Source organism: Heteronotia binoei, chromosome 15 (assembly GCF_032191835.1).
Source record: "Heteronotia binoei isolate CCM8104 ecotype False Entrance Well chromosome 15, APGP_CSIRO_Hbin_v1, whole genome shotgun sequence".
Classification (NCBI taxonomy): Eukaryota; Metazoa; Chordata; class Lepidosauria; order Squamata; family Gekkonidae; genus Heteronotia; species Heteronotia binoei.
Genome location: NC_083237.1, coordinates 44864534 through 44879579, shown reverse-complemented (window position 1 = coordinate 44879579; position 15046 = coordinate 44864534). Strand labels below are relative to the sequence as shown.

Genomic DNA, 15046 nt, shown 5'->3' with positions numbered 1-15046 from the left:
GTTGCAACTAGTCTCTAGGTTGCAAAGAATTGGTCCCTTGGAGAAAATGGCTCCTTTGAAAAGTAGACTCCATGGTATTATGCCCTACTTGAGGTCCCTCCCCCAAATCTCCAGGGATTTCCTAACCCAGAACAGGCAACCCTACTTGGAGGGGAGCAACTGACCTATAGTCACTCTTTGAGTTTTACGGCTGAAGGAGAACTTGATCTTCTGCTAGCCAAGAGCAGCATCCAACTGTTCACACTAGGGATGGGCACGAACCGGGGAAAGGGTGATTCATGGTTAGTCTGGTTGTCCGAACCAGTTTGTGGTTTGTTGGTTCGGGAGATGTAAAACTCTCTGGGAATTTTCAGTAGGCTGTCCTCCACCAGCCTTCAATGATTGCCAAAGATTGAATTTGGAAAGTGCGAGTTATACCCCATCCCAAAGCAGGTGCCCTCAGGAAAACTCAGCTTCAGCTCTGAGAGCTAAGTCTTCTTTTCTTCATGCTACAAAGTGAAAGCAGCTGTCTGCTCCCATAGAATGGGAGCTCCATGATTGCTTCCCAGAGCTGCCAATCAAGCCATGGATAACTATTATAGGTGTTTCTAGGGCTCCCAGAAGTCCACCTCCAGTATTGCCTAGGAATTGATTGAATCAGTGCCAGGCTGTCTGGGAAACAGAACTGCAAAAATGAAGCAAACAAATCACCAGGGTCTGAACTGATTCAAAACGAACCATAAATCAGCACAATTTGTGTATGAATCGGGATCGTTTCATATCCATTTTTAGTGCATACATATATGTTCGCTGTTTCTCTCACTGTATGTATTACAGGCTATATCTATTACACCCTTTCTCCAGCAGATAAGAGTAGCATACATGACCTTCCTCTCTGCCCTCCATCCTACCCTCAGGATATGAGACTGACAGGTTTTCTGCAGGCCTTGCATCCTTTCCATCTCTTATCCAAGGCCATGGCTCCTGCCTGTATCTAGCAGGATGCTTTGAAGGCAGGGAGGGATTGCTCACCTAGGTGAGAAATCCCTTCCTGCCCTTGTGGCTTCCCTCCCACTCTAGCTGCTGCGCCTGCTGTTCCTGAAACAAGCCTGGGCCCATCACAAACAGCACAGCTACTGCTTGCTATAAACAGAAAGCGAGCGGAGTGTGGCTGGGGAATAACAGCTGGAGCACTGAACTGGGTTCTAATCTGTACTCTGCCAGGAAGTTCCTGTCTTTCAGCCCTTAGTGTGTCAATGTGTAGAGAAGATGGGGAAACAGTCTGCTATGCTATGCTTAGTGACTTCAGGAAGAATAGACTAAAACTGTGTAATAATTGTCTCAAAATAGTAGGTATTTGCTCTGTTTTGCACGTTATCTGGCAAGCAGTAGTGCAGATCCTGCTATTTGTTTAAAAAAAGGTAGAGCCCTTCTTTCAAAGGTACTCTCTGGAAAGCTATTGATGAAAACTCAAAACAGCAATAATAACAAACATTTTTAAATGGCCAAACAGAACAGGAAATAATACAGCAAATAAAAACCAAGTTCTCAGTAAAAAGCAGAACAAACTACCTTATCCACCCTCTATTATACAACATTGAGAGTAAAAAGTTAAAAACTGTTTGAAGCACCAAGAAAATATCCACCACACCATCAATCTAGCTCAAATGCCTGACAAAAAGGGCTTTGTAAAGCTAACAGGGAGGAATTGGATATATAACCCAGGTGAAGCGGCCCTGGTGCTGTCACTGAAAAGACCTTGTCACAAATCACTGCCTATTGAAGTTCTGAATGTGGCAGAACCCAAAGCACAGCCTGGCCAGCTACATGGCCCAACTCTCACCCCTGAGCCCTTTTTGGCATTAAAGGTCAACCCTGCCAATTGGGCTCAGTAACCAACTGGAAGTCAATGGAGGTTGAGCGGAAACACTTCTTTTGTAGTAGTAATTCACAGGGTGACTCTGAATTGTCCCAGTCCCTCGGCTGACCCCCATCGCAAACATAAACATAAGAGAAGCCATGTTGGATCAGGCCAGTAGCCCATCCACTCTTGTGTCACACAGTGGCCAAAATCCAGGTGCCCTCAGGAGACCCATCAGTGGGGCCAGAACTCCAGAAGCCCTCCTATTGTTGCCTCCCCAATAGCCACTGATGGATCTCTGCTCCATATGTTTATCTAATCCCCTCTTGAAGCTGTCTTTGCTTATAGCTACCACCAGTTCCCGTGGCAGTAAATTCTATGTGTTAATAGTTGTTTTATCTGTTCTAAGCCTACCGCTCATTAATTTCATGAAGTGACCATAAGATCTTGTATTGTGAGAAAGTGAGAAAAGTACTTTATCTCCTCTATCCCATGCATCATCTCCATCTTGTTAGGAAAGAGTTTCTGTTTGCTTGCCCTCATACAGCCCAAAATGGATTCCAGCACCATTAAATGGATTCTCTTTCGGATTCAATCATAAGTGCAGGAAGAGCTAGCTGGTATGTGCGTTTAGATGATACTCATTTGCAGTTTCATGTAGCTGGTATGTGCGTATAGATGATAGTGCTAGCTAGTATGTGCATATAGATGATACTCATATGCAGTTTCATGTAGACGTTAAACAGAAATAGAAGATGGAATGAAACTTTGTAGGATTGCCTCAGGCTCTGAGCAAGACCAGCCTTCTCTTAACACCATCTTCTGGATCAGAACCATGGACTAGAACCTAGAAGGAAACCATAGCTGATAGAATCGAAGGCTCCCCCCTCCCAGTGGCCAGGGGGACCTGGAAACCGTATGAGAGGTCCATGAGAACAGGGACACATTTCTTCCCCCCATCCCCAATCATTCAGAATAGAGAGTTAGCCAAAGCTGTTTCATTGCTAAAGCCAGGTTTTGAGGCAACTGAAAAGGATGACTGGTGTCATTGGAGAAGGTGCTATGTGTTGTGTTCAGACTGGCTGCTTCCATAGAGCTCCTGTATATGGAGCACAATTAAGTCCCCTAAATCAGTGGTCCCCAACCTTTGCGACACTGGGGACCAGCAGGGTGAGGGCACTGAATTTGGCCTTGCAGCCACGCAACCTCGCCGCCCCCCCCCACCATGCAGCCTCATGCCCCGCCCCTGCACAGCCTCACTGCCCCTCCTGCAGTCTCACCATTCCATTGCACAGCCTCGCCCCCTGCCACCCCCCTCCGCAGCCTCACGGCGCCTCCAGCACCCTCCGGTTTTACGATTTTAAGGCCCGGGAAGGGGCGAAGCCAGGCCCGTAGCTACGAGGGGGCCTCTGGGGCACAGCCCCGACTGCTAGGCAGGGCCCCCTGACTTGGGGCCCCTAACCAGCCTCCAGTGTCTTGACTGCATCCTTCTCTATTCTGCCGTCGTCATCATACACCGTTGCTTCTGCTTGTTTAGGGGCTGGAAGAATTCTCTGACCCCTCAGGAAGCAGAAACAACGGAGCACTTTCGGAGCCCAGGACTGAAACTTACCTTCCATGTTGCTTCTGCTTCCTTAGGGGCTGGAAGAAATCTCTGACCCCTCAGCAAGCAGAAACAACGGGGCACTTTCAGAGCCTCGGACTGAAAGTTAAGCTCTACCTTGCTTCTGCTTGCTTAGGGGCTGGAAGAAATCTGACCCCTCAGCAAGCAGAAACAAGGGGGCACTTTCGGAGCCTCGGACTGAAAGTTAAGCTCTACCTTGCTTCTGCTTGCTTAGGGGCTGGAAGAAATCTGACCCCTCAGCAAGCAGAAACAAGGGGGCACCCCAGGACTGAAAGTTAAGTTGGGCTGATGGTGGGCTAGAGGGTGCCTGCAAGAAGAGGCCGTTCTGGCCCTCAAGTGGGGCAGCAGGGGTAGGGGGTGGATGGCTCCATTGCAGACAAGTGAAGGTCCCGGCTGCAGTACAGGGCTGGGGATCAGTGGAGAGATGATGTTCGCCTGCAGGGGCTTTCTAGCCTGGTCTCGCTGGCCACCCAAGCTAGGGTGGGAGCTGCACTTGGGCAGCCTCGGCTCGCCCTCCTACAGGAAGAAATCCGAATTGGAGGTCTTGTAGTCCCAGAAATCAGTTACGACTTGGTGGCGCCTTCCACCCCCCACCTCCCTTGTCCCGCAGCGCTTGCCTAGCTGGATCATGCTACAGGTAAGGGCAGGAGACCATGCAGCACATATCTCAACCTCTGAGTGGCTCCCCACCAGAGCTGTTGGAAGAGGGGTGGAAAGGGATCACTTTGGGGCAGCTGTGGGGAGGGGGGAGGCTGTATGGCAGTGAGCTGGCAGCTTTCCTCCTCAGTGGTGATAGGAGAGAAGGCCATGGAGGTTGGGGACCACTCTGTGCCCCCTGAAAAAAATCAGGGGCCCCCAATTCTTCAAATCCTGGCAATGGGGCTGGGCGAAGCTCCAGCTTCCCAGGCTCTTTAAAGGTCGACAAACCCTGCCCCCCTCCCCCCCCATCGATCGGCAGCGAAAACCTTCATAGCAGCAGCAGGCAACCCGCTGAAGAAGCAGCGCCGCCCTTGTCTCCTCCCCTCCACACCCAGGAAGGAAGCGGAGAGGAGACAAGGGCGGCAGCGCTTCTTCGGTGGGTTGCCCACTGTTGCTACGAGGGTTTTCACTGCTGATCGGAGGGGGGGGGGGGTTGTCGGCCTTTAAAGAGCCAGGGAAGGTGGCACGTCGCCCCTTCCCTGGCCTTAAAATCGTAAAACTGGAGGTGCCACAGGAGGGGCGGCGAGGCTGCGGCCCGGTTGCCAACAGACCACGGACCAGTAGTGGTCTGCGGCCTGGGGGTTGGGGACCCCTGCCCTAAATGAAGAAGACGACAACTGCAGATTTATACCCCGCCCTTCTCTCTGAATCAGAGACTCAGAGCATCTTACAATTTCCTATATCTTTTCCCCCCCACAACAGACACCCTGTGAGGTGGGTGGGGCTGAGAGGGCTCTCACAGCAACTGCCCTTTCAAGGACAACTCCTGCGATAGCTATGGCTAACCCAAGGCCATTCCAGCAGGTGCAAGTGGAGGAGTGGGGAATCAAACCTGGTTCTCCCAGTTAAAAGTCCGCACACTTAACCACTACACCAAACAGTAAGTCAGACGTACAGCTCAACAAATTTCTTGCACTGTGGCAAGCTGTCTTGAACCACTGGAATTCTGAAGCTAATATTCTTCCCTCCACAAGAATTCACTTCAGTTTGTTTATTCCATTCTTTTGCGTTTTCTCCGATTACCTCTTCTGGAAGTCAAAAATACATATTAACTCACCACAGCTTTCCCCCCCCACACACAAAAAAATCCATCCCCAAACCAGCTCATTTTTAATCTGGAGTAGCCCAAGATGTGCCCCCCACCAAATGGTTCTAAATACCAGGTAGAAGAGTAGAATAGTTTCATTAAAATGAACATCTCCAGAAAATTATATATTTTTTTCTGTTCGCAGGAAGGACAGGGATTGAAACTGTTATGGAACTGCTATGCCCAGATCTTATACGGGCACCGGTTTGCTGCTTCCATAGCACTTATACTCCGTCTCGTACATGCCTGGTATGCACAGGATCTCCACCACGGGCACCTTGTAGGAGACGGTTGGTGGCCTCTCCACCGGGCAGAAACGGTCCCACGTGCGCCGGTGGTCATTGGGCAGTTGGTAGGACTCCTGTGCCAGGCTGCGAAAGCCCCGGTAGGGCACAGGGGCTGTGCTGGGAACCAGGCGAGGCACCCGGGTGGCAAGGTGGAACTGGCTGACGTCCCGCATCGGCCCAGGCACCCGGATCAGAGGATAAATATCCCGGCCCTCTGGGTTCTGTTTCGAATCATCCTTTCGGGCGTAACCTTGTAGTTGCTTCCTGTGTAGGGACAGGGAAAGAACACACACACGTGGTAAAAAGCAGCACTCGTGGTTTTTGTAGAAGAGGAAGTACGCTTATCCTGCTGTGTTGGAAAAAAGAACACAGAATGTGATTCTAGGGGCAGTGTTTAAGGAGTGTTAAGAATGTCTGTGTTAAGCCCTTTGAGGAAAGGCTGAGGGACTTAGGAATGGCCTGGAGAAGAGGAGGTTGAGGGGGGGGACATGGTTACTCTCTCTAAATTTTTGAAAAGCTGTCACTTAGAGGAGGGCAGGGAGCTGTTCCTGTTGGCAGCAGAGGAGAGGACTCGCAATAATGGGTTTAAATTACGGACGGGAAGGTACTGGCTGAATATTAGGTAAAACATTTTTACCATACTTGTTCAACAGTGGAATCAGCTCCCTGGGGGCTGGTGAGCTCACTGGCAGTCTTTAAGCGGCAGCTGAGCAAACACTTGTCAGGGATGCTCTAGGCTGATCTTGCATTGAAGCAAGAGGTTGGACTAGATGGCCTGTAGGGCCCCATCCAACTCTGTGATTCTGTGAATCTCCCTTTAAAAAAAAAAGCATCTAATCCCTAGGAGGAGAAAGTTAAGCTTGAAACCCTTTAAGCAATGACTAGTTAAAATCTCACGAGGGCAAAATATATGTCAACAGAAACCAGATCAATTAATGAAAATGTTAAAAGAATAATAGCTTCATCTAATGGCCTGTCACCCTGAAAAACAAATGCATGCAGACCCTGGCAAGGCATAAAGAAGTAAAGGTAGTCCCCTGTGCAAGCACCATTCGTTTCCGACTCTGGGGTGATGCTGCATAATGACGCTTTCATGGCAGACTTTTTTTTTACGGTTTGCCATTGCCTTCCCCAGTCATCTACACTTCCCCCCCAGCAAGCTGGGTCCTCATTTGACCGACCTCGGAAGGATGAAAGGCTGAGTCAACCTTGAGCCGGCTACCTGAACCCAGCTTCCGCTGGGATTAAACACAGGTCGTGAGCAGAGAGCTCGGACTGCAGTACTGCAGCTTTACCCCTCTGTGCCACGGAGCTCTTAAGGCATAAGGAAGGCAGCATTAAAAGTCAGAGTTTCTAATAAGGAGCAGGATCCCAAAGGGTACAGACAACAGATCATGGGTGATAGGCAGAAGATAGCAACCGATTGCCACATACTGTGTGAAGGGATGGAAATCCTGGGTGGTGATGGACATGTAAGGCTCATTGAGCCGCAGGACAGCGTTGTCGCGGACGTAGAAGGGCGTTCCTGCCAGCTCTTCATTCCTGGTGCTGGGCACGACGGACTGTAAGGGGTCAAGGGCACAACTGGAGGACGAAGCCTGGAAGCCATCCCTCCCTTCCCTGCAGAACAATTGGCTGAAGTGGCCCACCCCATCCCACCTTCCGAGCACACGCAGATGACTTCTTGGTATGTCGGGGCAGAAAAATAAAAAGAAAGGAATGCTATAAAAAAGGGAAGTGCAATGTGGAAAGGACCATGTCAATCCCAGTGCAAAGAACAGGAGTCCATTTTGCACTTGTGCGGGTTGGGCTTTCAAGAAGAAGACTTAATCAGAGACTCAGAGCGGCTTACAATCTCCTAAATCTTCTCCCCCCAGAACAGACACCCTGTGAGGTGGGTGGGGCTGAGAGCAGCTGCCCTTTCAAGGACAACTCCTGAGATAGCTATGGCTAACCCGAGGCCATTCCAGCAGCTGCAAGTGGAGGATAACATTGCATATGCATGCACAACTATACCCCAGGCTTAAAAAGAGTTCTGAAAAATCATTTGTCCCAATATGGGCTTGACCTGTTTAACTTTTATCCCCTTCCTTGCTCCAAGGAGGCTTCTCCTCCTCCTCCTTTGATCCTCACAACAACCTTGTGAAGTAGCATTGCTATTTCGTAAAAGCAGAACAGCACCTGCAGAAGTTAATTTTTAACTGCCCCCTTCTACTGCAGCCCCACCAAAACTATGCCCCATCAGGGGTCTTCAGCATAAGGGGGGAATTGGTAAAACCTGCCCAGCAAGGCAGGGTCTGAGCCACTGCTGGGTTCAAAGTCAACTAGTAAGGCTTATGACTTGGTGGGGATTTGAACACAGGTCTCCCCAATCAAAGTTCAACACAGCTTCAAAAAACTTACCTGGGAAGACTCTGCTAATCTAAAACAGAAGAGAACTCCAGGGGAAGGTATGTGAAAGGGCAAATTTGACCAAACGAGGCATTAGGGCCCTTGGCATATAAGCCAGTCTAGGGTTGTTACCAACCTCCAGGTGGTGGCTGGAGATCTCTTCCACTATTGCAACTGATCTCCAGGTGACGGAGATCAGTCTCCCCTGGAGAAAATGGCTGCTTTGGGAGGTGGACTTCGGAGAGCCAGTTTGGTGTAGTGGTTAAGTGTGCGGATTCTTATCTGGGAGAACCTGGTTTGATTCCCCACTCCTCCACTTGCACCTGCTAGAATGGCCTTGGGTCAGCCATAGCTCTGGCAGAGGTTGTCCTTGAAAGGGGAGCTGCTGTGAGAGCCCTCTCCAGCCCCACCCACCTCACAGGGTGTCTGTTGTGGGGAGGAAGGGAAAGGAGATTGTGAGCCGCTCTGAGACTCTTCGGAGTGGAGAGCGGGATATAACTCCAATATCTTCATCATCTTCTTCTTCTGCCCATTTAAGCCCCTCCTCAGGCTCCTCTCCCCCCACACCCCGCAAAGCTCTGTTTCCCCCAACCTGGAGCTGGCAACTCCTATGAGCCACTCACCTTGGATGCTCCCTCTGTATGATGAGCAGCCAGCCCAAAGGGTTGAGGTCCAGCGTGGAAGGTGGGGTAGTGCGGCAGATTAGGCCAGCCAGGGTAGCAATCCCTCATCTCACTCTTCTGGTTACCCATGGTCAGCGGGAACCTCCATGGCCTCCGCTTCAGCTGTGGAGGAGAAGGTGGGAGATCATGGGAAAAGGTCACAGCCAGGGAAAGGGTCGGAGAGAGCAGGCAACAGAGCTACCGTCCTCTTAGCCGGCTTGCCAAGGCCAGCAAAGGAAAGGTTCCCTGTGCAAGCACCAGTCGTTTTCGACTCTGGGGTGACGTTGCTTTCACAAGTTTTCATGGCAGACTTTTTAACGCGGTGGTTTGGCATTGCCTTCCCCAGTCATCTACACTTCCCCCCCAGCAAGCTGGGTACTCATTTCACCGACCTCGGAAGGATGGAAGGCTGAGTCAACCTGGAGCCAGCTACCTGAAAACCCAGCTTCCACCGCGGATCGAATTCAGGTCGTGAGCAGAGCTTAGGACTGCAGTACTACAGTTTTAACACTCTGCGCCACGGTTGCAGCCCCCAAAGTCTCCGCTACCGCCCCTCTCCCTCTTTGGCCCAGAGGCACTCCACCCCCGCGCGCCTACCTTCTCTCGTAAGTCTTTATTGTAGTGAACGGTCCAGTGCAGGGCGGCCACAGGGTGGCGCAGCTGAGCCAGAGGCCCCCCGTGGGTCTTTAGGCAGTGGGTCAGTTGCGTCGTGGTCGCCAGCCGCGGAATGACCATGTCTCGCCATACTTTCTCCGAGGCCGGGGGCAGCGGCTCATGGATCGTCGACTGGGGAGGAGGAGCAGCGAGAAGAAGGGCCATCAGGGGAAAGAAAGAGAAGTGCATGGATCCAAACTGAACCCAGCCCGGGTGCTCCAGCGCCCGTGCCCCTTGCTAAGACCTCAGCGTCCAGACTATCCCAACCCACCCAACCAAACCCGGTGCCAGTGCACCAAACCAGACCCGGCAGAGGGAGTGAGCGCCCCGGGTGTGAGTTTGCTTTGCTCACTCGCGCCAAAGGGGGTGGGAAGGGCAACGGGCAGGCATAATCCAGCCCCACGCCGCTGCTGGTCAGCGTCCAGTCTTGCCTGCGGCCCCGGCTGGGCACCAGCAGCCCAGAGTCTGCCTCCCAGCCGAAGGGGAAGGCGGCGAACGTGCCCGCCATGGCCCGCTCTGCATTTGGGACATGGCGTGCGGGGCTCGGGGAAGAGTCGTTGCCGCGGGAGCCCGGCGAGGGGCGGGGCGAGTAGAACGTTAGTGACAAGCGTTGCTATGGAGATGGAACGCTGAGGAGCCGGGCGTTCTATCCGGCCTTTGTGAGCCAGCCAGGCCTCCCGGATTGTCGCCGACAATTGCTGCAGGGGGCCCAGGCGGGTTTGGACAATGGGGAGGCGGCCTGGGTTTTGTGCAAGGGCTGTGGCTGTTCAGACGCCTGTACGGTGGTCTTTGAACAACAGCTCTATAAGGTAGGCCACTGTGATTCTCCTTTTCTTGGAGATGGAAGGCTAGGGCCATGGTGGTTTTAAAAAGTTCTGCAGTGTTTCAGCCAACAGCTGCAAATAGTTAAGTCACGTGCATACCTATCAAATAGCATCTGTGACAGTATCTCCTTTCAAGCACCACCAGTGAAATATTATTTCCCTCTTATTCTGAAGAGTGTGTGCATTTAAAAAAAACAGTGTGTACTATAATCAATCATTTAAAAAAACAAAAAAAGAAAACAATGACCCTGCTCTTCATGCCCCTAGAAATAAATAGTACTCTCCCATGCCCATGCGTGAATCTGATTTAAATATTTTTTCCTTAAAGATTTTTAGTTATAGGTAGGAGCTTTCCCATTTTTTGCACGGAAGTCCATATTTAGCATTGTAGCTCTTTAAAAATTAAAACAAGTCCAAAATGCAACTCTTTTCAATTAAGGACTTGCTATTTCTCTTCCAGCCGTTAGATGGCAGTCAAGGACAGAGAACGCTTTCGTTTCTAAAGGCCCTGGTCAACTGCCGGCTCTTTTTGTTTTGTTTTAGTTCGGGGCTGGAGCCTGGCCTGACGTGAAGGAGTGCGTGCAGTCTGGTTCTAATGTCCAATCCAAGCCTCTTGCTTTCTATAGTTACCAAGCGATGGAAATCATTCAGGACACTGAAAATCAAGTCGCATGCTTTTGAATTTTTAATCTGCCCCTCATCCACACACTTTTTTTTTCTTTTTCTAAAATTTCAGTTAACAGAAACACAAACATAAAGCATAAACTGCAATTAGGGTTGCCAGCCTCCAGGTGGGGCCTGGAAATATCCCTCTGGAGAAAATGGCTGTTTTGAAGGGTGGACTCTATGGCATTGTACTGTGCTGAGACCCCTCCCCAAACCCCACCTCTCCAATATCCCCCCCCCCAAGTCTCCAAGTGTTTTCCAATACAACCCTAACTGCAATCTTGTACAATCATCTAATAGATATACAATTGCAAACATCTGTGATCATCTAGATCATACATAAACAGCTATCTGATTTTACAAAAAACTAAACTTATTATCAATATATATCTATATAGAACATGCTTATTTATATTCTTGATAGTTCTCTCTTGGGGGGCCTTAATGAGCCAGGAAGACCGCTGCCCCCTTTCTCTTCCTCTCTACGTCTGGCCAGTGCGGTTGAACAGGGAACAGACGCAAGATGTGTCGATGTGGATCCAGCGCCAGTGCACCCGTTCTTCAGAATCCTGAGTGAGGGCCCTCACAAATGACTGTTTTGTCTTGCACCTGGAGATCCAGTGGCGTGAGTCCACCCCCAAGCAACCTCTCATGTCGGTGGCCCAAGCAGGTTGACACTTGGTCTCATAAAAATACTGCTTGAGCACGCCAGCAGAAGTTTGGACTGTAGGAAGCACTGTTACATTTCTGCCAGCGATGTCCACCGCTGTTCGTTTGTCCGCCACCCATGTACTGACGCTCCTGCACACTGACCACTCATCAAGGGCACTGGGGCTGTCGACCAAGGGGGGGGCTGAGAGCTCCTGGGGGGAAAGGACAACCCGTGCGGAGAAGAGGACCATCTCCGTGATCTCGGTAGTGTTGATGACAGCATTCTCCTGGCCAAGGGGGACAGCATGAATGGCACAGAGCAGTGGGGAGATCACAGCGTGGAACAGAATCAGCATCCCTGCCTGTGCGGTGAGAGAAAGAAACAAGACCCAGAAAGTGCAAAACATCAGACCCAAGTCATTTGTGTGTTGTAAAGCACAGGACTGTCCATCCATGGCTAGCCACAAGGTATAGAGGCAGAGCCGGTTTAACAATTAAGCCAAGTAGGCACTGGCCTATGGGCCCCCATGCCTTTAGGGGCCCTGGGCCAGCTTCCACTTTGTTTCCAACATGAATCAACACATGCTGTAAAGCTCAGAGAGTCGGCAGCAGAGTTTTAGAGCATGCGTTGATCCGTGTTTCGAACAAAGTTACTGTGGCTCCATGAAACGGTGAGAGAAGAGGCTGACAAAGAACTGAGTAAGCGAAACCGTGAGGACTCCTTTCTATATGGTTCCTTATTCTCTCCAGCACAACATCATGAGCAGAACTACTAAGGATTCCACCCTACATCACTGAGTTATGGACTGTGTTAAGGCTGTTACCTATGTGGAAATGTTGTAGTGAATTGATTGGGGGAGAGCATTTTCCTAGCATTCCTTTATTTTATTATTTTGTCTTATACTTGCACTAAATGATACGCATGTACACACATTGTGTGAATCGTAGTGTTGATCGGTGAACCTATGAACCTGTGAAGCTGCCTTCTACTGAATCAGACCCTCGGTCCATCAGAGTCAGTATCGTCTACTCAGACTGGCAGTGGCTCTCCAGGGTCTCAAGCTGAGGTTTTTCATGCCTACTTGCCTGGACTCTTTTTAGTTGGAGATGCCGGGGATTGAACCTGGGACCTTCTGCTTACCAAGCAGATGCTCTACTACTGAGCCACCGTTTATATTTTCCCCTGGAGAAAATGGCTGCTTTGAGGGGTGGATTCTATGGCACTGTACCATGTTGAAGTCCCTCCCCTCCCCAAACCCTGCCCTCTCCTGGCTCCACCCCCAAATTCTCCAGGTATTTTCCGACCCAGAGCTGGCAACTCTACTGGCAGATATGTGTAGATAAGAGGGGTGCTGAGTGGACCAGGTATCAGGTCTTCTGGGAAGAAGAGGCTATACAAAAACCAGTAGCTGCTCAAATGTCTCCCTGACACCAGACACTACAAGCAGGTCTCTTAGAAGGCTCAGAACAGAAGACAAACTAGGAAAGTTCACAAGTTCCTGTCTGGGGAGGTAATTCCAGATGAGTAGCCCTGACCTGGTTAGCCCAACCTAGTTTGATTTCATCAGATCTCGGAAACTAAGCAGAGTTGGTCCTGGTCAGTATTTGGAGACCACCAAGGAAGTCCAGGGTTGCTATGCAGAGGCAGGTAATGGCAAACCACCTCCCTTCATCTCTTGGCACGAAAACCCTACGGGATCACCATGTCAGCTTTTTTGGTGGCAAAAAAGCCTGGTTAGTCTAGCAGCAAAATCGGCATCTTGAGACACCTTAAAGACAGACAAAATTTATTTATAGAAGTTTGTGCTGGAATACATTTTGTTAGTCTTTAATTTGCCACTGAACTGTTTTATTTATCTGAGGAGAGAACATGAACATGTACAGAAGGGGGCCAGATGAAAAAGAAGAGTTGGATTTATATCCCACCCTTCACTTGGAGTCTCAGAGGGGCTTACAATCACCTTCCCTTCCCCTCCCCATAGCAGACACCCTGTGAGGTAGGTGGGGCTGAGAGAAGAAGACAACTGCAGATTTTTACCCCGCCCTTCTCTCTCTGTATCAGAGACTCAGAGCGGTTTACAATCTCCTATATCTTCTCCCCCCACAACAGACACCCTGTGAGATGGGTGGGACTGAGAGGACTCTCACAGCAGCTGCCCTTTCAAGGACAACTCTTACAATAGCTATGGTTAACCCAAGGCCATTCCAGAAGCTGCAAGTGGAGGACTGGGGAATCAAACCTGGTTCTCCCAGATTAGAGTCCACACACTTAACCACTACACCAAACCAGCCCTGAGAGAACTGCGACTGACCCAAGGTCACCCAGCTGGCTGCAAGTGGAGGACTGGGGAATCAAACCTGGTTTTCCAGATTAGATGTTGTCCCCACCCTTTTATGCATATAACTTGCAAACCAGAGTCTTCATACATATCAATTATGCACACAAAATTGGGACTACATTTACCATGGTGTCCGATCATCCAGACAAATCCTATGCATGTACACCTGTTCTACAGAATGTATATGGGTGAGAGCCATGAGCCATCGAGTCCATCTCTCCCCCTCCAATGCACATTCATGCTTCTCAGACAGGAACTTGTGAAGAGCCCTCCTGCATTTGGAAAATCACAGTAAACAATCCAACAGTGCCCTGTTTCCCAATGGTAGATCTTCAACCTTTCTAGACTAAGCTACCTTTAACCCCAATCAGCAACATGGGACCACATTTTCCTTATTTTAAAACCCATGTGTTTTTACCTTCTGTCTGTCTGGATCTGTTCTTTCTCTTGCACTCTTCTCTCCCTTTTCTTTCCTCCCAGAGATATATTCACTGTGCTCTCAGTGCAAACCACCTTTGGTCAGGAAAACTGGTCAGTGATACAGCAACCAAGAGGTCAGTGCTCTATGCGTCAACGTCTCTATGACACTTTGGGCTTTGGAATGCCCCCTTGTCATTGCTGAGTGTATCTCGAGCTGGAAGCATAGCACACAGAAGGGGCCTTGGCAGGATTCAAGAAGTATCTAACGGGGTTGGTAGACAGACAAGGGGGTTTCTGGCACTGCAGCCCCTTGAACATACAGGAAGTTGCCTTATACTGAACTAGGTCCATCAGGATCAGTATTGTCTACTCAGACTGGCAGATGCTCTACAGGGTTTCAGGCCAAAGTCTTTCACATCAACTACTCCCTGGTCTTTTTAAGTGGAGATGCTGGGGATTGAACCTGGGACCTTCTGCATGCCAAGCAGATGCTCTGCCACTGAGCCACAGTCCAATTGCAGTGACCCTGGGGCTACTGAAGCGGTTTAGCTGAAGTACAACCATACGGTTCCACTCTACAGATTTCACAGAAGATAAAAAAGATGCATTTATCACTCAGTAATGTGTAGTCTGCTCCCTCACAACCATCTGGTTCCAATCTTTCTGGAGCAACTGAAGACTATTCAGAGACGGCAGCATCGGGCCAAACACCCTTGGGCTGTGACTGACCAGTGGTAATTCCTAAGACCTCCAGCACCCCTTGCAACTCCCCCTCCCTTGTGCATGCTTCCTGCCTCCATCTTCCCAACTCTCCCAAAGACTAGCCGCACAGCTGTGGGCAGTGGCAACTTTTGTGCCTACAATGAGGACCCAACATTTGTTTCAGGTCTGCCTGGGGCATG

At 50.1% G+C, this 15046-nt stretch overlaps 2 protein-coding genes across 2 annotated transcripts; both read right to left on the bottom strand.

The window, feature by feature from the left end:
- Window positions 1-5139: 5139 nt before the first annotated feature.
- Window positions 5140-9782, bottom strand: SAXO3 (stabilizer of axonemal microtubules 3). The gene is made up of 5 exons (XM_060256371.1): window positions 9597-9782; window positions 9188-9376; window positions 8552-8713; window positions 6972-7099; window positions 5140-5801 (listed from the first exon to the last, which is right to left on the bottom strand). Exons 1-5 carry the CDS (start codon window positions 9750-9752, stop codon window positions 5441-5443), a joined length of 996 nt encoding a protein of 331 aa, XP_060112354.1. The 5' UTR covers window positions 9753-9782; the 3' UTR covers window positions 5140-5440.
- A 948-nt stretch (window positions 9783-10730) lies between these two features.
- On the bottom strand, window positions 10731-14278 carry LOC132584478 (brain-derived neurotrophic factor-like). Its single transcript, XM_060256370.1, has 2 exons — window positions 14143-14278; window positions 10731-11747 (listed from the first exon to the last, which is right to left on the bottom strand). Exon 2 carries the CDS (start codon window positions 11739-11741, stop codon window positions 11217-11219), a length of 525 nt encoding a protein of 174 aa, XP_060112353.1. The 5' UTR covers window positions 11742-11747; window positions 14143-14278; the 3' UTR covers window positions 10731-11216.
- Window positions 14279-15046: the final 768 nt, after the last annotated feature.